The sequence below is a fragment of the Nyctereutes procyonoides genome, unplaced genomic scaffold (assembly GCF_905146905.1).
Source record: "Nyctereutes procyonoides isolate TBG_1078 unplaced genomic scaffold, NYPRO_anot_genome, whole genome shotgun sequence".
In the NCBI taxonomy this organism is placed as follows: Eukaryota; Metazoa; Chordata; class Mammalia; order Carnivora; family Canidae; genus Nyctereutes; species Nyctereutes procyonoides.
In genome coordinates, this window is record NW_026575025.1 from 4,311,460 (window position 1) to 4,332,854 (window position 21,395).

General features: G+C 50.6%; 1 protein-coding gene across 1 annotated transcript; it reads right to left on the reverse strand.

Moving 5' to 3' along the window:
* Positions 1 to 702: 702 nt before the first annotated feature.
* ACCS (1-aminocyclopropane-1-carboxylate synthase homolog (inactive)) lies at positions 703 to 18,292 on the reverse strand. The gene is made up of 15 exons (XM_055312520.1): positions 18,136 to 18,292; positions 16,609 to 16,893; positions 14,474 to 14,533; positions 12,226 to 12,296; positions 11,016 to 11,085; positions 10,445 to 10,511; positions 8,397 to 8,494; positions 7,794 to 7,871; positions 6,746 to 6,846; positions 6,257 to 6,346; positions 4,504 to 4,549; positions 4,250 to 4,391; positions 2,142 to 2,284; positions 1,881 to 2,034; positions 703 to 1,749 (listed from the first exon to the last, which is right to left on the reverse strand). Exons 2-15 carry the CDS (start codon positions 16,891 to 16,893, stop codon positions 1,652 to 1,654), a joined length of 1,503 nt encoding a protein of 500 aa, XP_055168495.1. The 5' UTR covers positions 18,136 to 18,292; the 3' UTR covers positions 703 to 1,651.
* Positions 18,293 to 21,395: the final 3,103 nt, after the last annotated feature.

Here is a 21,395-nt window from a genome sequence, read left to right on the forward strand (position 1 = left end):
CAAAGGGCTCTCAACGTGGCCCTTCTTACTCTGACCCTCTATAAAACCTAAAGGCTTTCCAGTGAATCACCGAATCCTAGTACCAGTGTTTCCTGGAAGCAGGAATAGAAAGGAGCAATACTTGGCCAAAGACTGAAAAATCGTTAAAGGTGCTGACGATAACAACACGAAGCCTGGTTCTGAAAAGACTCAAAGCATCTTGCTGGCACCTGGTTTGGCAGGGTAAAAACAGCACAGGATTTGCAACCACACTGACCTGACTTTGAATCCCAGCTCTGGTACTTCCCAGCTACGTGACTTTGAGAACATCACTCCATCTCTTTGAAACTCAGGGGCCTCATCTCTCAAATGGGAGATAATAATTTATCTTTTTTTAAGATTTTATTTATTTATTCATGAGAGACACACACAGAGAGAGAGAGAGAGAGGCAGAGACACAGGCAGAGGGAGAAGCAGGCTCCACACAGGGAGCCCAACGTGGGACTCGATCCCAGGACCCCCAGGATCGGTCCCCTGGGCCGAAGGTGCCGCTAAACCATTGAGCCACCCAGGCTGCCCTCTAATGGGAGATAATAACATCAGCTTCCCAGGAATTGTCAAAGTTAGAAATAATGCACATAAATTACCAGCACAGTGTCTGGCACATAGAAGGTATTCAAGAAAAGACAAGGAGAAGGAATGAACGAATGAAAGGCAGAAATGTAGGGGAAAGCAAATCTTTTATCAAATGTTATGGTTTACAGCATATATACACTGACACTGTTAAAACAGAAACAAAGAAAGAGAAAGCTTTTCTACATGGCAGTGGAGATACCAGAGAAGGGGCCTTAGCACACAGCTTTCAGGTCAGTTCAGAAAGCTCATTTGGGCTCTGAACTAAAGCACCCTGAGGATGGCATGAATGGCCCTCTATATACTTAGGGTGGAAAGGCAAGCCTTGGTTTGAGGTCCAGCCCCTATCCCCCCCGCCCCAACAGTCATGGCCAGATCACTCGGGTGTGAGATGGTCCGTGCAGGCAGCTCCTTGCCAGGAAAGAGAAGGAGGAAGAGCATCCCAGAGGCAGAGAAGCCCTTCCCGATCACCACCACAGAGTCCTGTTCACCGTGGTCCACCCAGAGGCCTGTCCCGGGTCCCAGGTGTCCTGTGGGCCCACATACCCTAACATGGGGAGAACATCTGAACATACGGAAGTAACTCCTTTCTCCTGGTAGTTGGGAAATTATCGCTCTTGTTTATTTCTGGGCAGTAATCGTTCTTCTCTGTGTTGTCCCTCTGACTTGTCCCCCGCAACGAAGGAGGAAGGAAGGTGCCATCAAAAGAAGGTACCAGTTGTTTTCTTTCCATGTCCTCAGAGGGGCTAACGGTTGTGGTTAGGAGCAGTCACGACTCCTCCCTTCTGTAAATTACTCACAACAGAGGCTTCTAGTGTCTCCCAGTCGTGTTTAATAGAGGGGGAAGGGCCAGAGCATAGCACAGCTGGAGGAGTCTCTCACCGCCTCTGAGAGAGGCAAGAAATGGTTCTTCTTCAGGGGCGAGGCCGCGTCGGGTACCCTCTTGCCAAATGTGTCATCCACCACCAGTCTTCCCAGCCCCAAGTAGCTCAGATTGGCGGTTGCTGCCAGGCCCTGCAGTCACTGGGCGATGACCAGCTCACCTGTGCTGGCTCCTTGGCTCCTGGCTCTGACAGGAAGACGGGGCTTCTGCTGCCTGGGATTTGCCCTCAAGCACCTGCCGGACCCTCTGCATCCCTGGGGAGGAGAAGTTAGCACCCTGGCTAGGGGGCGGGCAGGATGAGCCAGCTGAGGCTGCTAGAGCCACAGGTGAGACGAGAAGAGGGAGGACAGAATGAAGGGCATGGTGAGGAGGTGAGGTCACTCACCCAGGCAGAGGCGGTGGGCCTTGTCTGAGAAGACCAAGCGGAACCAGCCAGGCTCTTTACACTCGAAGGTTTTGCCACAGGACAGCAGCACCTTGTTGTCCAAAAAGCAGCGCCACAGCAGCATTTCCTCCTTAAAGGTGGCCTCGGGCAGGTACTGGGAGGGTGGAAGGGGTTCAGGCTGCAGATGAGACACCCCTACCCCTCCCCTGCCAGAGAGAGAGGCTTAAACTCCCTCCCTGCCTACAGCCCCACTTGCATTACCTTCCTCAGGTCAACCCAGATGAAGAAGCCTGCCCCACCGCTCAGGAAGGGGATCCCCAGGGCCCGGAGCTCCCCCGTGACATAGGTGTGGGCAGCCTTGAGCCGGGCATGGTTCTCCGGCAAGTACACCTGGTTGATCCAGTCTGTTTGGGTGAAAAGAGAAGCCAAAAAATAAATCTCTCATCAATCCTCCACTCTGTCCCATGAGTCTAAATGGTAACAAGAAAAAGGCCATGAGGGACACCTGGGTGGCTCAGTAGTTGAGCATCTGCCTTTGGCTCATGTCGTGATCCTGGGGCCTTGGGATCAAGTCCTACATCGGGCTCCCCACAGGGAGTCTGCTTCTCCTATGTCTTTCTGTGTGTCTCATGAATAAATAAATAAAATCTTTAAAAAAGAAAAGAAAAGGGCCACGAGCTGCCAAGACCCTTTCTCCAGCTGGTTGATGGGGAGGATGGGAATATTCAATGTCCAGTAAAAAGCCCCCAAAATCCAGATACCTGGCCTCATAGCTCCCAGCCTGCAGACTCAGAGTCCCTCAGGGTGCAGACCCTAACTGAAGGATGGCCCACTCACACACAGGGATGCTTCCGAGTCACAGAGGCTGCAGTTCAGATCCTGGCCTGGCCACTCACAAGATGTGGGGCCTTTGGCTACTTCGCCTCCCCGTCCTCATCTTTTTTATTAACTTTCTCTAGTGTCTCATTTGATGAAGTTTTGGGGTTTTTTTAATGATTTGACATTTCTTTTTTTTTTGAGAGAGAGTGGGCAAGCTCGAGAGACGCTCGCAAGCAGGGGGAGGGGCAGAGAGAGGGGGAGAGAGAAAATCTCAAGCAGGCTCCACACCCAGCATGGACCCCAATGCGGGATTTGATCTCACAAACCTGAGATCATGACCTGAGCTGAAACCAACAGTCAGATGCTTAACTGAGTGAACCACCCAGGAGACCCCCATTTGATGAGTTTCAACACATGTACAGATTTGTGTCATCACCCCCTGCAAGCAGGACACCAAACATTTCCCTTGCTCCAAAGAACACCCTCGTGCTGTTTATAGTCACATCACTCCCCTGCCCCCCCACAACCAAGGGTCTGTTCTCCATCACTCTGGTTTTGCCTTTTCCAGAATGTCACGAGAGGAATCCTACAGTCATGCCATCTTGTGAGACTGGCCTCTTTCACTCAGCACAATGCCTTTGAGCTTAGTCTGTGCTGCCCTAGATCTCACTGTAGAGTCGTATTCCATCGTGTGGACGTGCCACACTTTGCTCCCTCATTCATCCATGGAAGGACATTTTGGGGTGCTTCCAGTTTGGGGTGATCGTGAACAAAGCAGCTACAAATATTCCCATAGTGAATATTTGGTTTTGAGTGACCATATGGGTAAAGAGCTAGGAGTGGGATTGCTGGGCCATTTGCTAAGTGTATGTATAACTCTGCAAGTAACTGCCAGTTGCTTTCCAGAGCAGCTCTGCCACTTTACATTCCCAGAGCAGTGCGAGAGTTCCAGTTGCTCTGCATCCTCGCCAACACTTGAGGGTGTCACTGCTATTTTCAATTTCAGCTGTTGTAGCAGGTTAGAGTATCCGGCCCTCATTTCCTCATCTATAAAATACCAGGGAAAATAAAGGAATATCTGCTTCCTAGGATTCTGGAATGAGATGGCGCGATGAGAATATCTAGCTCCAGTTACAGATCACCTTTGCTGGATCACCCCAAACTGGAACCTTGCTATTAAGACTCAGTATCTGAGACCCTCATAGGCAGAGATGCTTCCATTATAACCGTGTTCCCTTTGTAGCATCTACTCTCTTTTTTCAAATGCTCACAGATGATAATAATGAGTTCATGTTGACCAAGTAAGTGGCTCTTATATGCCAGGTACTATTTGAATTGACAAATCACACTAACTGAGGTTTGGGGAGGTGAAGGAAATGGGCCACACAGCCAGGGAGTGAGCAAGCCAGTTAAAAACCCAGTTGTGGTCCTGGGGCTCTCGAACACCACCCTAAAGTCTTCTCATGCAAGAGGCACCCACGATCCCTGGCCAGTCCCCGACCAACTACAACCTCTTCCCCATTCTCAAGGGCCCAGGCCCAGGCAGTCACCACGGTCCTGGAGCAGCTGTGCCATCTGGTACTGGACCAAGCCACTGAGGCCATGATATCGGCAGAGGGAAGCCACCGCAGTGGCCACGTCCCTGTTTTCTGTGTACAGCGTGCCAAAGCGGAGCCCAGACATCCCGAAGTCCTACAGGAGAAAGGCACCCTAGGCAGTGGCCAGCCCTCCACAGAGGAAGCTGGTTCCACCCCCCTCTCTGCCCTCCCACCTCCCTGACACCCAAGGCCAGCCAAGAACCTACCTTGCTGGTCGCCCACATCACATGGGTCCTCTGGGGGTCAGGCAACCTGCAGAGAACAGTGTGGGAACAGAAGCAACACAGATCCACAGAGGCTCATACATGTTTGGCTGAACAAATGAGGAGTTGGATGAATCTGGTTCTGGTTCTGTGTGAAGCCCTGGTTTCATCTCTTGAATTGCTAAACCCTATATGTGCATCAGAGCAAGGATCAGCAAACTACAGCCTGCATGCTAAACCGGGCCAGAGGCCTGTTTTTGTAAATAAAGCTTTACTGAAACACAGCCATGCTTTCTCATATACATCCTGTCTGGGGCCGCTTTTGTGCTATAAGGCAGAGTTGAGTGAGAGACCAAAGGCCTATAAAGCCTAAAATATTTGCCATCTGATCCAAAACTATTTGCCAATTCCTGATCTATAGCTCAGATCAAGCTCCATTTCCTCAGACTTTCTCTGACCACCTCCCAGTAGACCAGGCCCACTGGGGACCCCAAACAGATCCCCTCATGCCTCCCCAGACTTCCCCTTTTTAGCATTTACAGCCGCAAATGACTGTGTATTTAGCTGCTAAAATTTTTTTTTTCCCTGGGGGCACCTAGGTGGCTCAGTTGGTTAAGTGTCTAAGTCTTGGTTTTGGCTCAGGTCATAATCTTGCAGTCATGGGATCAAGCCCCACATTGGGCTCTACCCTCAGCATGGAGTCTGCTTAAGATTCTCTATCCCAGGGATCCCTGGGTGGCGCAGCAGTTTGGCACCTGCCTTTGGCCCAGGGCACAATCCTGGAGACCCAGGATCAAATCCCACATCGGGCTCCCGGTGCATGGAGCCTGCTTCTCCCTCTGCCTGTGTCTCTGCCTCTCTCTCTGTGTGTCTCTCATGAATAAATAAAAAAAATCTTTAAAAAAAAGATTCTCTCTCCCTCTCCCTCCTGCTCACTGTCTCTCCCTCTTGCTCTCAAATAAATAAAATTTTTAAAATGTTTTCTCTGGCTAGAAATAAAAGTTCCACATAATATGGGGCCTGTCTTTCTCATTCACTGTTGTCTCCCAGCACCTACCACAGTGGCTGGCACAGAGTAGATGACAAGTTGCTATTTCTCTGTGTCTCACTTTCCTAATCCATAAACAAACAGGTGTAACAACCATCCACTTGGCAGAGCCTCGTGAAAATCAGCTGAGAGAACCAACGGAAAGGACTTCACAGGGTCCAAAGTTCTGAACAAAACCAAGAACTGTTAGATTCGCTCAATGTCACATTTACAGACTTTACAGATGATCTGATCCAAGAGTTTCCAAAGCTGTTTCAACCACAGATTTTTGGCTTGGACTAAATCTAATGAAAAAGCCCAAATAGCTAGAAGTGCTTGGCACATGCCTGGGGCTACAGACGGATTTGCTGAATGAATTAGTGAGTGGATGAATGGATGGATGGATGCATACATCCATGGGGCTGAAGCTACTCTGCAGATAAGGGGAACAGCAACAGAGACCAGTTCCCACCCTTGCAGCCCTCTCCCCACCACCACCCCTAGGAATCCTATGGCCTGGCCCCTCCTTGGAGCTCTCAGAGAGGCCACAGAACAATATGAAAACCCCTGATGTAGCCCAGCCATCCCGTCTTCTCCTTAGAGGATCTGAGGACAGTGGGACCAGCTGAATGGAAGAACTGCCCTAGGACAGGTCACATCCTATGGGCCAAGCCACAAGGGGCCAGGAGACCGGGGTTGGCAGAGTCGGCTGTGGCAGGGCAGGCTCACCCTTCCAGGCTCAGGACACTGCAGTACGCTGCCGACTTCTCAAACACGGACAGCATGTAGACCTCATCCACCATCACATGCAGCTTGTGCCTGGAGGGGCAGGGAGTGGGGAGGAGACGGCTTGGTCTGAGGCCGAATGTGTCCCACAGGGTGGGGAGGCAATGACTCAGAAATCCAAGAGGACCACAGCTGAGCCCAAGGTTACCAAATTTTTTTCCAGACACACCTTTCTTGCATCTTTTTTTTTTTTTTTTCAAACAGGAAGCCAGGCATACAAAGCAGATGTCAGCGGGGCTTTTGAAGCACCGTGGAAGAGGGGCCTTGGGTACCTCCACAGAAGAAGGGTACCATGAAGCGCCAAACAATTATGTACACACAGACCCAGACTCAAGTCTGGCTCCACTCCTCACTTTGAAGGCCTGTCCCAAAGCCCCCATCAGTATCCTGGTTGGCCAGGATGTTTTGAGGGGTGACTGTGGGGTGCCTCACCTCTTGGCAAATTCCAGGTAGTCCCGCAGCTCTCCTGGGGAGTAGATGTCACCCAGAGGGTTGTGGGGATTGATGAGGATGAGACCTTTGACCTTCACACCCTGAAACCATCAGTGGGACAGAAAACGCTCAGCTCCTCCTGAAGGCCAGAGCCCGAATGGGGCCGATTGCTGGGCAGACTCCCAGGGAAATGTGATGGGAACAGGTTCATGACCCAATGTGACGCAAACAAGGGCAGAGAATTAGGTATCTGCAGCAGATATACATATGTGCAAATGTGTGGACCAGGAAAGAAAAAAAAAGGCAGAGAACAAAGCCCAGAGGCAAAAATGCCCAAATGCTGGTACAGGTTGTCTTTGTTGGTAGAGTAATGGATAGGGGTTTTCCCTTTTAGAATTCCCACAGTAGGCACTTACAACTTTAATGAGAAAAAAAAAAAACCTTTAATGACCATGGGCAGGAAAGAAGCCATGGGAGTAGTACTTGTCTCTGTCTTTCTTCTTTTTTTTTTTAATTTTTTATTTATTTATGATAGTCACAGAGAGAGAAAGAGAGAGAGGCAGAGGCAGAAGCAGGCTCCATGCACCGGGAGCCCGACGTGGGATTCGATCCCGGGTCTCCAGGATCGCGCCCTGGGCCAAAGGCAGGCGCCAAACCGCTGCACCACCCAGGGATCCCATCTGTCTTTCTTCAGTAGGCCCCGACCAAGTGAGAGGGGAATCACGTCCTCGAATCACCAGGAGACTGATGCACTACAGACCCCTAAGCCCCACACTTGACCCACTGAGTCAAAATAGGGTGGAAGAGGGGTGGAGGTGTTAAGCTCCCTGGTTGACTGTGGAGATGTAGGTCTGAGTCTTGCTCTAGTGGGAAGACCTTCCAAGGGTATGCTCCTGATTGGCCCCCCATAATGGTTCCCTGTGACCATCTGAAACCCCAACCCTGTTGAGGAGGGCCAACCTTGCTCCCAGGATGAGATCGGCCACAGAAGTCTGCACCCTGCTCAGACCCATCCCTCCCAGCCCTGGGTTTGATTTGACTCCCAGACCTCAGAATGAGCTCTTTGCAGGGCCATCTCCAGCTTCTCCACTGTGAGCTGGAAGGGACGTGTGTCCAGCCCAGTGACCTGGGGAAAGATGGAGAAAAACCACCAGCCAAATTCACCGATCCCCCAAACCTGAACTTCTGGGATCTCTCCTGTTATCTCTAGCCTCCTAAGAATAGTCTCTGAAGAAACTCTGACAAGTTCACTCCCCCCAAGGCCCCCCTTCTCCACCCCATTATATCAGGGACATCTCATCACTCAGAGTGGGGAAGAGCCCCCATAGATCCTCTGACTGGGGTCCAAGAACTTACAGGCTGAGGTCTGCTTTGCCTGTCCTCACCCCGCCATTTTGCTGTAGTCTCCCTGGGGCTGCCCTTGGCTTCTACCCTAAACCTGGAGACCTCAGAGCCAGGACCTGGGGAGCCCCAAGGGAACCCAGGTTATGGACAGCCATGGGCAACAGAAGGCTCTACTCCCCTTCCAGCCATAACCCCAGAGCCCTCAGCAGGGACTTCCTCCCATGACTCCCCTCAAATTCAGAGACAGGAAAGTCTTCACCTCTAGGAAGAAGGCCCAGGCCTTACCTGGGTTCTCAGGAACTCTTACCTCACTGTCCAGATGGACACAGACCAGTCGGACATTGCCATAGAGACAGACATGCTGTGTGATGGCTCCATAGTAAGGGGCGGGGATCAGGAAAGCCTCTGAGGGCAGGAGTGGGCCAGCGCCTGTCACCCTGTGGCCAGAACACCCAGTCCCCCATCCACAGGCTCCACGTCCCTCCCAGCTTTCCATGTCTTTGGGAAAGCATTGGGGGTACACTCCATCTTTCAACTCCCAAGCTCTTTCTAACGTTTGGATTCCCTGAGATCAGTCCCTTTTCTGCTCATCAGTAGCTAACGTTTACTGAACACTTACTACATGCTGGGAACTGGGCTAAACGTGTATTTGTGTGTTATCTCATTCGATCCTCGCAATCACTCTATGACATCAGTACTATTCTCACCCTAACTTTACCAAGGAGGACACCAAGCCTCAGAGGATCCCACTGAAGCTCTCCACCTGCTGGGCCCCTCCAAGCACAGACTGGGATCCAGTGAGTTGAAGTCACCGGGGGATCCGGGCAGCTTCAACAAATGTGACAACATACAGAGCTGCCCAAAGATCGAGTGTGTTCAGGAGGAGTGGACCCTCCCTGTACAGGGGACACACAAACACAAGGCTGAGCCATCTGGCAGGGGTGGGAGGGAGATGTCATGCAGAAGACTCTCGCCATGGATGGGGGTGCTGATAATGACCTCCAAGGTCTACCCTACTACGGAGGCGGGCATTCCTCCAGTTCTCAAGAGGATGCATGGTCAGGCTGCCCTCCCTTCCTATCTGCCCCACTCACAGCTCTGGGAGGGGCAGCCTCTGTCCTACATGTGCCCTATCCCAGCCACGAGGAGTGGAGCAGATGTAAACCAGGGACCCAAGGGAGCTGATCCGCTGGCAGCCAGACACCCAGCACGTGCTCTCTCCCATGACGTCACTCCGGGAAGCGGAGACACTCATGAGATGAGGAGGTGCATCTGAGCAGATGGAGCTGGGGCAGCTACCCTGGGCCACGTGGGAGGTGAGGAAGGTCCAAAGAGAGGCTCGCATGTACAAAGGGGAGGAGGAGGGACTGCACACCCCTGTGAGAGGTGGAGAGGGTGACACTGATCCCGCTCTTGACGGTTCTCAAATGGGGAGGAATTGCCTAGCCTGTCTTTGTGATGAATCTTCATCTTGTGGTTCAAATCCTAGTTCCGCTCTCTCTCTGTATGAATTTGACAAGTTACTTAACTCCTTATGCCCTGTGTCCTCCTCTGTGGAACGGGGAAGGCACAGAGCCTAGCTCAGAGGGGAGAAGTGAGGATTAAATGAGTCTATGTGTAAAGCCCTAGGCCAGTGCCTGTAACATAGCACGTGGTCAGTAAACGCTACCCATGTAATCACTGTCAGTGAAGCTGGAGTGAGTGGGCCTCTATTCTGGCGACAATAACCCCTGGCCATGACCCGCTCTCTGGCCAACTATGGCTCCTGTAGCAGACGCTGCTGACTGCCTACTCAACAGCCATTCCAGTATTCTGGCTAAGAGAGCACCAGATTTCCCGGATATGACCTGCAGTAAGTCTGAGGAAGGTGGCCTATCCCTGGCCCTTGGGGATGAACCACTTTTGGTTTCAGTCAATTGTGGTTCTTATCCTGTTTGCCAGAGACTGCTTGGGGAATGGGTTTGTGAGTCAGTTCTGTCCAATAAGACATAAGGTGGGCTCTGCTGGGACTTTTTTGGGGGGAGAGTATCTCTCCTGCCCCCTGCCAATAAAAAAAAGACACAGGCAGGACACAACCTTACCCTTTCTCCCTACTTTAGATCCACTGTCATGAAAGGACACGACAGCCATCACATGAAAGGAAAAACCAAGGTCATCACAGAGAGAAGGCCAGAACCCTGGCATCATGTCGACCTCCTCAGAAACTGCCAATATCCGAGTATCTCATCAAGCCACTGATTAAGCCCCCTGCAGTCTAGTAGTCTATTATGGCCGAAAGCATCGCAAAGACAGGCAACTGTGGACACTGCAGGCATAGGGCAGTGCCCCGTGCAGAGCAGGCCATGGGCCACTTACCCCCCACCTCACACAGCACTGTGGCCAGAGCAGAGAAGAGGGAGGCACAGCCATTCAGAACAACCACCTAAGGGTGACACATCCGTGTGACAAAGATGAGTATCTGTCCAGGAGGAACAAGGATCTCCAGCTGCATCTGGGCTAGCGGTTGTGGGGATGGGGGAGCAGGTCCCATCTTGGTGCCCTCTGTGGCTCTGTCATGGCAAAGCCACCAGGAGAAGCTGAAGGCCTCTCCTGCCCAACAGCCCAGTGCATCTGTGATTTATTCTTTGGACTGTGCTCTAGATCAACAGAGCAAGGGAGAGGGGGCTGGCCACTCCATGTGTCTTGCCCCAGGATGTGGAGGCAATGAGGGACCATAGAACAAACTGGAACAGAAACTGTATCCAAATTATATCCCCTAAATATCTAGGATGAGGAAGAAAAAGGGAAGAGGTATCCTAATTCCACCTGGAATCAAGTCAAAACTGAGTGAAAGGCAGATCCCAAGCCCATGCTACCCCTACCCACTGTCAAAAGTTGGGGGAGGTGGGCAGAGGAGCAGGGGAGAGCAGAGCAGGGGGCTACTCACGTTCTCTGGTTTAAGGGGTGCAGGGCTCTTGCAGTAGAAAGACAGGAATCTGGCCACTTCCTCCCGGAGACTAGAGATCAGACAGAGAGATGGGCAGTGCTCGTCATCCCCGACCCACAGCCCATCCCAAAGCTCCTCTGGTCAATCCTCACCCAGATCCATTATCCTTCTCTGGCTTCCCACGAGGGCAGCGGGGTCAGTGTGGCCTCCGCATCTCAGGGCCACCAGCCCCCCACCTCACCACTACCTACACGCATGCAGACTTGCATTCTCTGTAGTTCTAGGACAGGACCCACCACCTAATACACAGGCCGCCAGGATACCAAAAATAACACTCCATCCACATGCAGCTCTAACTAATAACAGTGCTATCATAACAATAACTATCGTCAGAGTCACTGTTGCTAAGTGTCATTGAGCATTTACATTATGCAGGAGTTAGGAGTTACTCAGGGAACTTTACTCCTTCAATCTTCCCAACAATCGTATGATGCTATTATTATTGTCATTCCCATTTCACAGAGAAACAGGCTCGAGGGAAATCAGTCACTTGCTGCTGAGTGGTACAGTTCACTCCCAAGCCAGCAGGCTGTCTCCAGGGCCTACCATCCTAATTACTACAGGAACATGTGCTTTGGAATCAAGTCCTGCTTGGCCACTGCCCTTTAGAACAGCAGCTGCCCCTAGCAAGTGCTCAGTCAGTACAAACCCCAATTAGCATTATTTACCATGTCCCCTCTTACCAGAAGGAAATGCCCTAGCCAGCATCCCATCCCACAACACTGATTCTGGTTCCTCTAAAGCCACTGAGAGCATGGCGACAAGGGCTCCATGCCCGAAGGCCCCCCACATGCCTCAGACCCGAGAAACCAAGCTAGGGAGCTCCTGAGCTGGGTGAGACCGCCAGACGCTCTCTCCCTGCAGATGTTCCAGGAGACCCCACGACTGCCAGGTCTCCAGGACAGGCCCTCAGCCTCAAGCAGGCTTTCTCTACCTGCCATATTCACATCTGGGGCAGGGTCATTATATGTTGTGGGGGCTTTCCTGGGCATCGTAGGAGGTTTTGCAGCATCACCGGCCTCTACCCAGGAAATGCCAATAATACCTCCTCCCCAGTTACAACAACCATAAGTGTTCCCAGATGCCCTATGTCCCCTGGGGAGCAAAACCACCCTGGGCTGAGAACCACTGGCCCATGGCAACTACTTACAACAGATGTCCCCTCCAGTCAGGGTACTGCAGCAATGATGGCTCCACCCGCAGCATGTCACTCTGACTCAGCTAGGGGCAGAGGGAAGAGTGGGGCTGAGTATCTGACTCTCGATTTCTGCTCTGGTCATGATCTCAGGGTCATGAGATCGAGCACCTGACTGAGCTCCTTGTGGGGCTGCTTGGGAGAGTCTGCTTGGGATTCTCTCTCTCCCTCTCCCTCTGCCCCTCCCCTTGCTCATATGTTTGTGCTTGCATGAATGAATGAATGAATATATAAACAAATATATTTAAAAAATTAAAAACCCAGAGGGGTGGATTTGTAGAGGCAGTGATAGACCATGCTACTCGGCTTCTCCTTGGGGTGACACAAGGGGTCCTAGAATTGGGTGCCATCCCCTCAGTGTTGGCTCCAACTTCTGGAGGGATTCAGGCCATTGTGTTCCTGGCTCAGTTCAACCCTATGCTTTGGAAAATGTGGCCATTTTGGGATGCCTGGGTGGCTCAGTGGTTGAGCATCAGCCTTCAGCTCAGGGTGTGATCCTGGAGACCCAGGATCGAGTCCCACATCGGGTCCCCAGCATGGAGAACTCCTTCTCCCTCTGCCTGTGTCTCTGCCTCTCTCTCTCTCTCTCTCTCTCATGAATAAATAAATAAAATCTTTAAAAAATGCGGCTGTTTCGACACCATCCCCACCCTGCCCCGATGCTGGGTAACTCCCAGAGCATTGCACACACAGTGCCAAGGAAAGCCAGAAGTCTTAAGAAGGGAACCAAAGGAAGAAAGGCAATCAGCCACTTGGACACAACTCCAACCTTCTCCCTCTCCCCTTCTGCCCATAGAGCTGCCCTGTCTAGTCGAAGGCCGCTAGCCATGCATGTCTGCTGAGCACCTGGATTGTGGCTTGCCTGAACTGAGCCAACTCACTGGATTTTAAAGACTTGATATGAAAACTACGTAAAATATGCCAAATTTTTACATTGATTACATGTTGAAATGGTCCTATTTTGGATATATTAGGCTAAATAAAATATATTCCTCAGATGAATTTACCAGTTTCTTTTTACTTATCTAACAGGATATTTTAAATTATATATGTGGCTCACATTTTACTTCTGTGGGTCAGTGCAGCAGGGAACTGGTAGGTAGACCATGCCTTTTGAGCCCCCTCCCTATATCCCTCTCCCCTTAGGTCTTAGATTTGTCTCCCTTGGAAATAAGTTCCTTTGGGTCAGCCGTCACTCCCACCACAAGCCCAGACTCTGAGTCCGTGGCCTTGGAAAACACATTTATCAGGCATATTTAGTGGTTTGCTAGAGATGGCTCACACCAGCTCAAGAAATCTACTTAGTAAGTTTCCAGGAATTTTACAGGCTATGTTTAAAAAAAATTTTTTTTAATTAAACTGTATAAATGTACAAATAAGCACACTGCATTAAAAACACCAGTAATGGGATCCCTGGTGGCGCAGTGGTTTAGTGCCTGCCTTTGGCCCAGGGCACGATCCTGGAGACCCGGGATCGAATCCCACGTCGGGCTCCCGGTGCATGGAGCCTGCTTCTCCCTCTGCCTGTGTCTCTGCCTCTCTCTCTCTCTCTCTCTCTCTCTCTCTCTCTATCATAAATAAAAATTTAAAAAAATAAATAAATAAATAATAAAAATAAAAAAAATAAAAATAAAAATAAAAACACCAGTAATAAACGAAGGTAATAACTAAAACATCACTGCTTTTGATTATGTCACTACATTCCTACATGTGCTCTTGAGGTTATTTCCATCTTTGTGTTTAGATGGTGGGGATACTACATAATGGGTGCCACAACCCCTTTTTTCCCAACTTTGTGTACAGGGAGGTCATACCCGTGGCTTGAAATCAGCCACGGTGGAGGTATTTACACTATGGGAATTGGCAAAAGCTACAAATCAGAGTCCTCCCTACCCCAGAGCCAGTTGTTAAATACTGATCACACCCCACTGAATGCTCCCTATCCCACCCCCACCTCATGAGAGCAGGACCCAGCCAGCAGCCGGAGGGACTGAGTGTGGGGAAGAGGTGAAGAAGCAGGATCCAAATAGGGAAGTGACTCACCCAAGATCACAGAGGTTGTCCCTGAGACGGACTTGGAACCTGGGTCTCCTGGCTCAGGCCAGGGCTGCTGAGGCAAGCAGCAGGCTCTTATCAGGGAAGTGTTCCAGGGAAATCCAAGAAAAGACAGTCCCTGGGAGCTGCTGATGCCACTAGGACTTACCCGCCTGGATAACAGGTCAAAGCAGAGTTTATTCTCACTGGTGCCCAAGTTAATGATGCCCTGGAGACAGAGAGACGGAGGCAGGGTGAGCACAGCCCAGGGGTCCCAAAGGGTGGCCCGAGGAGCATACTGAGTCAGGAAAGCAAAGAGGGAGTAATCCTGCCCCTCCAAACACCCTTCCTTGTCCCACCTCCACTCAGCTCCCTGGTCCCATCTTCACATTTCTAAAGCTCTATTAATGCCATCTCCTCCAGGAAGCCTCCCCAGAACCCCACCTAGAAAGGTATCTTTTCTTCTTCTGGAATCCAAAGCTCTTGATCTGTTGCCCTTTAGAGCACCCCACTTAGTCTCTGCTTCCAGGTCACAGGGACCAATGTACATGCTTTATCTCCCCCACTGGATGACCAGATCCCTGAAGGCTGGATGCATGCCTGAGACACCACTGTATCTCGCAAGAAGATACATGTTTACAGTACAAGAGAATGTACAAAGTAAAGCAGTGCTGCGGTGCCTTCTGCAGTAGAACAGAAACAGGGATACCTGTCAGCCAAGAAGGGCTCCCATGGGAGACCCCGGGCAACCACACAACACTTTGATCCCACCCACGAGGCAGTGTCTCCCCGGACCTGAGGGGGAAAGGCCCACCTCAAGCTGTCCCGCAGAGTCCCCAGGGAGGCTCATGCACTAGAACTGCTGACCCCTGAGGAACAAACCAGTAGGCACCTCTGCTTACCACTAATCCGTCCACAAATCCTGCCACTTCCACCTTCAAAACAGGTGGAGAGCCCAGTCCCTTATCACCCTCCATGGCTAAGACCCCAATGGAGCCACCAGTGAAGCTCCCCAGTGGAGTATCTCATCTCTGTTCTTGCAAAGGCTGCCCTCTTCCCTTGCTTGCCTGCACTCACCCTACCCTCTACACGGTAGCCAGCCCCCAAGGCATCTTCTGAAAACCAAAATCAGATCATACTGCTCCTCCTCCCAACACCTTTTATCTTGCTCTGTCCAAACTCAGAAGCCTGTCGGTGTCCCATGAAGCCCCACAGGGTCTCCACCCCCCCCCCACCCCCCACCCCCGATCCTTCTGACCTCATCTCCTGCCAGTCGCACTACATTCCAGCCACACTGGCCCCTGGGCTGTCCCTTGAACTCATCAAGCACAGATCCACCCTGGGGCCTTTGAACCCACTCTTTCCTCTGCCTGGAACATTTTCCCCCAGGTCTCTGCAGGGCTCACCTTGACAGGCAGCCCCTCAGATGGCTCCCAGGGAGCAATCCCCACCTCTTGGTATCCACACCCTTGTGTAATCCCTTCTCTGAGACTGTGGGCAGAACCTAGTGACCCGCTTCTCAGGAGGGGCAGATGTGACATCTTGTAAGAACAGGTTATGAGGTCTACGGCTTCTATCCTGGGTACTCATGGTGTCTCATTCTCTCTTGGATCACCTGCCCTGGGGGAACCCAGCTGCCATGTCATGCGTGAGCCAGTCCCATGGAGATTCCTGTGTGGCGAAGGACCGGGCCTGCCAACAACCACGTGAATGAGCCTGGAAGCTATCTTCTCTCCTGCTCCTCAACCAAGTCAAGCCTAAGATGAAACCATGACCCTGGCTTCACTGCAAGTTCACAGAAGATTCTGAGCCTGAGGCACCTGCCCAGATCCTGAACCCCAGAAATTATGAAATGTTTCCTTTCAGCTGCTGAAACCTAAGCTAATTTGTTACACAGCAACAGATAACTAATACAATCCTTCACATTCTTCGGGTCTCCACTTTGAACTGTCATCTTAGGGAAGTGGCCCTCTGTGACCACTTTACATAAAACAGCAATATCCTCAGACTACCCCACTGTTCTCTATCCTCTTTACCTGGCTTTATAAATGGCTATAGCACTTAGCACCACATATTACAGGGATTTTTTTTTTTTTTTTTTGCCTGTTCTCCATCTGCCTCCTCCACTAAAACAAAAATCCCATGAGCACAGGAACTTTGCTTTTTTTTTTTTTTTTTTTTTTTTTGCTCATAGCTGTAACCCCAGCATCTAGAACAGGCTAGGAGCTACCCTCTTGGTCAAGGTAGGGCATCCCACCCTGCAGTCTCCCCTTGGGTTCCAGTGGAGCTGGGGGTCTCACTCACACTGGGGTTCTTATCCTCATCATACTCGTCCATGTGGTAGGTTCTGTAGCCCTCCTCCGCTGAGTCCCAGAACCATTTAATGATGCCTCCTCTAGAGGAGAGGTAGGAGCTGTTAGAGGAAAACATGGCAGTGGGATCACCCATTGCACAGAACTCTGGCAGCTTCTGGTCTGGTTTTCTGGAGCATTCTCTTTCCAGACCATCCCCATAGTTACTGTCCCGTGTGGAGGCTGAGCCCAGACCAGTGGCAGGTGCCCTGGATTCTTCCTGAGGCAGAGTGAACATCTGCAAAAAACACAGAAGCATTCAGGGACTGAATTAAGCATTCGGAAAAGAAGGGCTTTTCACAGTAGCCAAACTGAATGGGGAGTCACGAGGCCCTTCCCATTTTCCATAGACCCCTTCCTTTATGTTTAGTCACCCTTTCCTGTGTCCCTTACCAGTCGTAGCCATGTGTGCAATGGCTTCAACAACTCAGTTCTGCTAAGGATCTATTCAGGGCCAGGGGGCTACCCTTGCTACTTTTATATGACTGTAACCTTATAGCTGCTTTTGCTTGTTTTACATTTATGGGGTTTTTCATTCTGCAGCCTAAGGGATCATCATCGTTCCTTTTCCGTTCTTGCTGACCTCAATTAAAATAAAATAATAATAATAATAATAATAATAATAAAACAGGTTAAAATTTTCTGTCTCAAAGCAGAAAGAGCCTGGAGGCCCAGGGGCTTTGCGGTGATGATGTCAACAGGGCTAAAGGGCAGGAGATTGCCCGGTGATCTGGCGCGGATGGTGTGTAAGGACTAAGGGCAGGACTACGGGGGCGGGGCGGGGCGGGGCGGGTCTCCCAAATTCAGGCGCAGCCAGGTGGAGGGGAGCACTGGTGCCAGGGGAGGGGGGTCTCCTCCTGCCATTGGCCACGAGCCCTCCACTTTCCGGGCCGGTGTCCTCACCTGCAGAGCGCGGTGGAAGCACAGGGCAGCGGAGCCTATAAATGTTACGAGTCACGGGGTGGGGGGTGGGGGGGGGGCAGCCCCGGGGCAGCCCCGGTGGCGCAGCGGTTTAGCGCCGCCTTCAGCCCGGGGCGTGATCCTGGAGACCCCGGATCGAGTCCCACATCGGGCTCCCTGCATGGCGCCTGCTTCTCCCTCTGCCTGTGTCTCTGCCTCTGTCTCCCCCTATGTCTATCATGAATAAATAAATAAAATCTTTTTTAAAAAATCTAAAAAAAAAAAAAAAAAAACGAGCCATCGTGGGCTAGGCGCTTGGAACAGACCCTGGCTCCGGGCTCCCGCCCGGTACAACGCGTGATCAGCACTCCTCGCCGGGGGGACAGCGCGCGGCCCGAACCCCGAACCCCGAACCCCGGGGCGCCCCGGCTGCACCCTGCGCCCCCGGCCCCCCGGCACCCCGCGGCCGGGCTCTCCCGGGCTCACCCCGCGCCCACCCCGCGCCCCCCGCGGCCGGGCTCTCCCGGGCTCACCCCGCGCCCACCCCGCGCCCCCCGCGGCCGGGCTCTCCCGGGCTCACCTCGCCCCCCGCGGACGGCCCAGGCCGGCGCACCCGCAGCGCGGCGGGAGCGGAGAGGCAGGCGGGGCCGGGGCTGCAGCCGCCGCGCCGCGGGCCTCGGAGCTGCGCGGGGAAGGCTCGGCCGCGGCGGGAAGGCGGCCTCGGAGGGCGGCGGAGCCTCGCGAGACCAGACGCGGCCGCCGCGGGGCGAGGAAGCGCGAGCGGCGCCGCCCCCTGCGCTCCGCGGCGCTGCGGTGCGGGGTGGCGGCCCCGGGCGGCGCTGGGGAGGGGGCGCGGACGCTGCGGAGCGGGGCCTCGCGGACGCCCCGGCGTGACCCGCGCGCTGCCGGGGGCTCCCCGACCCGCCGGGCGCCCACCCGCGCTCGGAACCTGAGGCCGCCGCTGGCCGCGGTCTCCTCGCCTGGCACGTGGGGCGCCTCCTCCGCCCCCCCGGCCTCAGTTTCCCCATTTTGAAGCCCTTAGACTCACGGAGGCTACTCGGCCAGTGCGTGCCTGCTTGCACCCGTGGAGAAGGCTCGCTGGGTTAAAGCGAGGGCATCCTTAAAACATCCTCCCCCGGACGCCCGGGGGGCTCAGCGGTTTGGCGCCTGCCTTTGGCCCAGGGCGCGATCCTGGAGACCCGGGATCGAGTCCCGCATCAGGCTCCCTGCGTGGGCGGGCTTCTCTCTCTGCCTCTCTTTCTGTGTGTGTGTGTAATAAAATCTTAAAAAAAAATAAAATAAAGATCCTGCCCGTGTGAGAGTTTTTCTGCTGGCATTTGAAATTCACCTCCTTTCACTCCATGGGACATTTGTTGAACTCTGCCACCGACCCTACACGTTCTGGGGCTTCCACAGTGTGTTAGGTTTCCCAGGCCTGTGCAAAGCCTTGAATAGGAAAAGTCTCTTTTCCCCATGAAATAAGCAGGATCCCTTAACACAAGTTGGGAAGACTTGGTGGTCTTCTGGCCATTCCACTTCTTGTCTTCTCTTTGGCCTTGCCAGGAACATTGTGACCTTCAGCACCTCTCATGACTTTGTTGGTCCTCTGTGTTATGTTCTGTACAAGCCAGTTCTCTCCATTTAAGTCATATTCTGTTTAATTCCAATAAGTACTCTTACTAATGCCTTAAAAAAGAGATTACTGGGCCATGGAAGCAAGCAGCAGGGAGATTCACCCTCAACCCCGACACATGCATTGGCCCCATATGGGAAGCCCTACGCACATACAATTGCTATAGACTATGATGGCTGAGTTCCAAAGGATAAGTCCTAGTTAGCTTGTGAGATGGTGGAGTGTTGGAAACGGATGCATTTGATAAGGCCTTGAAGGTCAGGGTCACTCTGGAACATTAACAAACTGTAACAGATCTAACAGGATGAGCTTGCAGGGCTTAGGAGAAAGGCTGGAGACACAGGGAGGGCTCAGGTCATGAATCATTATAAATAAACCATGTTTAGGAATGTGGACTTCTCACCAATATGGAGATATATATATATCTCCATATCTCTCTCTCTATATATATATATATGTATATATATATATTAGTCTCTAGAGCAAACAATTTTTTAAAAAGTCAAACAATAAAAAAAAGTCAAACAATATAACCAAGAAGCCAAAAACAGTAATAACATGTAGCACTAAATAATACTTGATTAATCTGAAAGAAGGCAAGCAGGCAGGAAAAAAATTAAAAAGAACATACACATGGGCAGCCCTGGTGGCTCAGCGGTTTAGCTGCGCCTTCAGCCCGGGGTGTGATCCTGGAGACCCGGGATCGAGTCCCACATCAGGCTCCCTGTATGGGGCCTGCTTCTCCCTCTGCCTGTGTCTCTGCCTCTATCTCTCTCTCTGTGTCTCTCCTGAATAAATAAATAAAATCATTTTAAAAAAAGAACATACACAAAATAGAAAAGAAATAGCAAAATAGTTGGCTGAAATCCAACTATATGAATAATTACCTTAAATGTCATCATTAAGGGCCAATTAAAAGATCATCAGACCAGATAAAACATCAAGATTCAAGTATATGGTGATTGCAAGACATGTTAAATAAAAAGACAAACAGTTAAAAGTAAAATTGGGAGAAAAATACACCATGCAAATAATCATAAAAGTATGCTATTATCCAAAAACTGGAAAACAAATGTTGGCAGGGAGAAATTGGAACTCAATGTGCACTTTTGGTGGGAATGTAAAATGGTACAGCCACTGTGGACAATATGGAGATTCCTCAAAAAATTAGAATTGATATTTGACCCAGCAATTCCACTTCTGGATATATTTTCAAGAGAATAGAAACTTGAAGAGATATTTATACATCCATGTTCGTAGCACCATTATTCACAATAGCTAAAATGTGGAAATGACCCAAAAGTCCATAAACAGATGAATGGATAAGCAAAATGTTATATCTTATTCAGCCCGAAGAAAATTCTGATGCATACTACAACATGGATGAAACATGAGGGCAGTACGTAAGTGAAATAAGCCAGTCACAAAAAGACAAAAATTGTATGAGTCTACATATGAGGTACTTAGAGTAGTCAAAATCAAAGACAGAAAGAAAAAGAAAAAAAAAAAAAACAAAGACAGAAAGTAAAATGGTGGTTTCCAGGGACTAGAAGAAGGGAAGTATGTGGAGTTATTATTTAACAGGTATAGATTTTCAGTTTTACAAAATGAAAAGAGCTATGGGGCTGGATAGTGGATATGGCTGCACAACAATGTGAATGTATTACAGATGTATTAGAATGTACATACAAGTGAATTGTACACTTAAAAATGGTTAAGATGGGAAATTTTACATATATGTATCTTAACACAAAGGAAAAATAAAGCAGAAGAATTCATAATACCTGATATTGTAGACTTTAAAACAAAAAGAATTACCAAAAATTAAAAATGACACTTCAAAGTGACAAATTGATCATTCATCAAGATGACAAACAATTTTAAATGTTCGTACCCCTAATAACAATGCTTCAAAATATATGAGGCAGAAACCCAACAGAAATAAAGGGAAATACAGGTAAATCAACAATTAGAGTTGGGAAATTTAGCACTCTCCTCTCAATAATAGATAGAACAGATCAAATGACAGTAAGAATCAGAAGATTTAAACATCATAAAACAATTTAACATAATTGATATTATAACACAACCCACCTAATTATGCAAAATAAACTTTTTTAAAATTTTTATTTCTTTATGATAGTCACAGAGAGATAGAGAGAAAGGCAGAGACATAGGCAGAGGGAGAAGCAGGCTCCATGCACCGG

Excerpts from the sequence above, each read along its gene's own strand:
- ACCS (XM_055312520.1), bottom strand. The coding sequence starts at position 16,893 with ATGTTCACTCTGCCTCAGGAAGAATCCAGGGCACCTGCCACTGGTCTG. Across the intron at positions 11,086-12,225 it reads GACTGGAGGGGACATCTGTT|TCTCCGGGAGGAAGTGGCCA; the intron begins GTAAGTAGTTGC and ends TCTGATCTCTAG. Across the intron at positions 8,495-10,444 it reads AGTGCTGTGTGAGGTGGGGG|AGGCTTTCCTGATCCCCGCC; the intron begins GTAAGTGGCCCA and ends TCCTGCCCTCAG.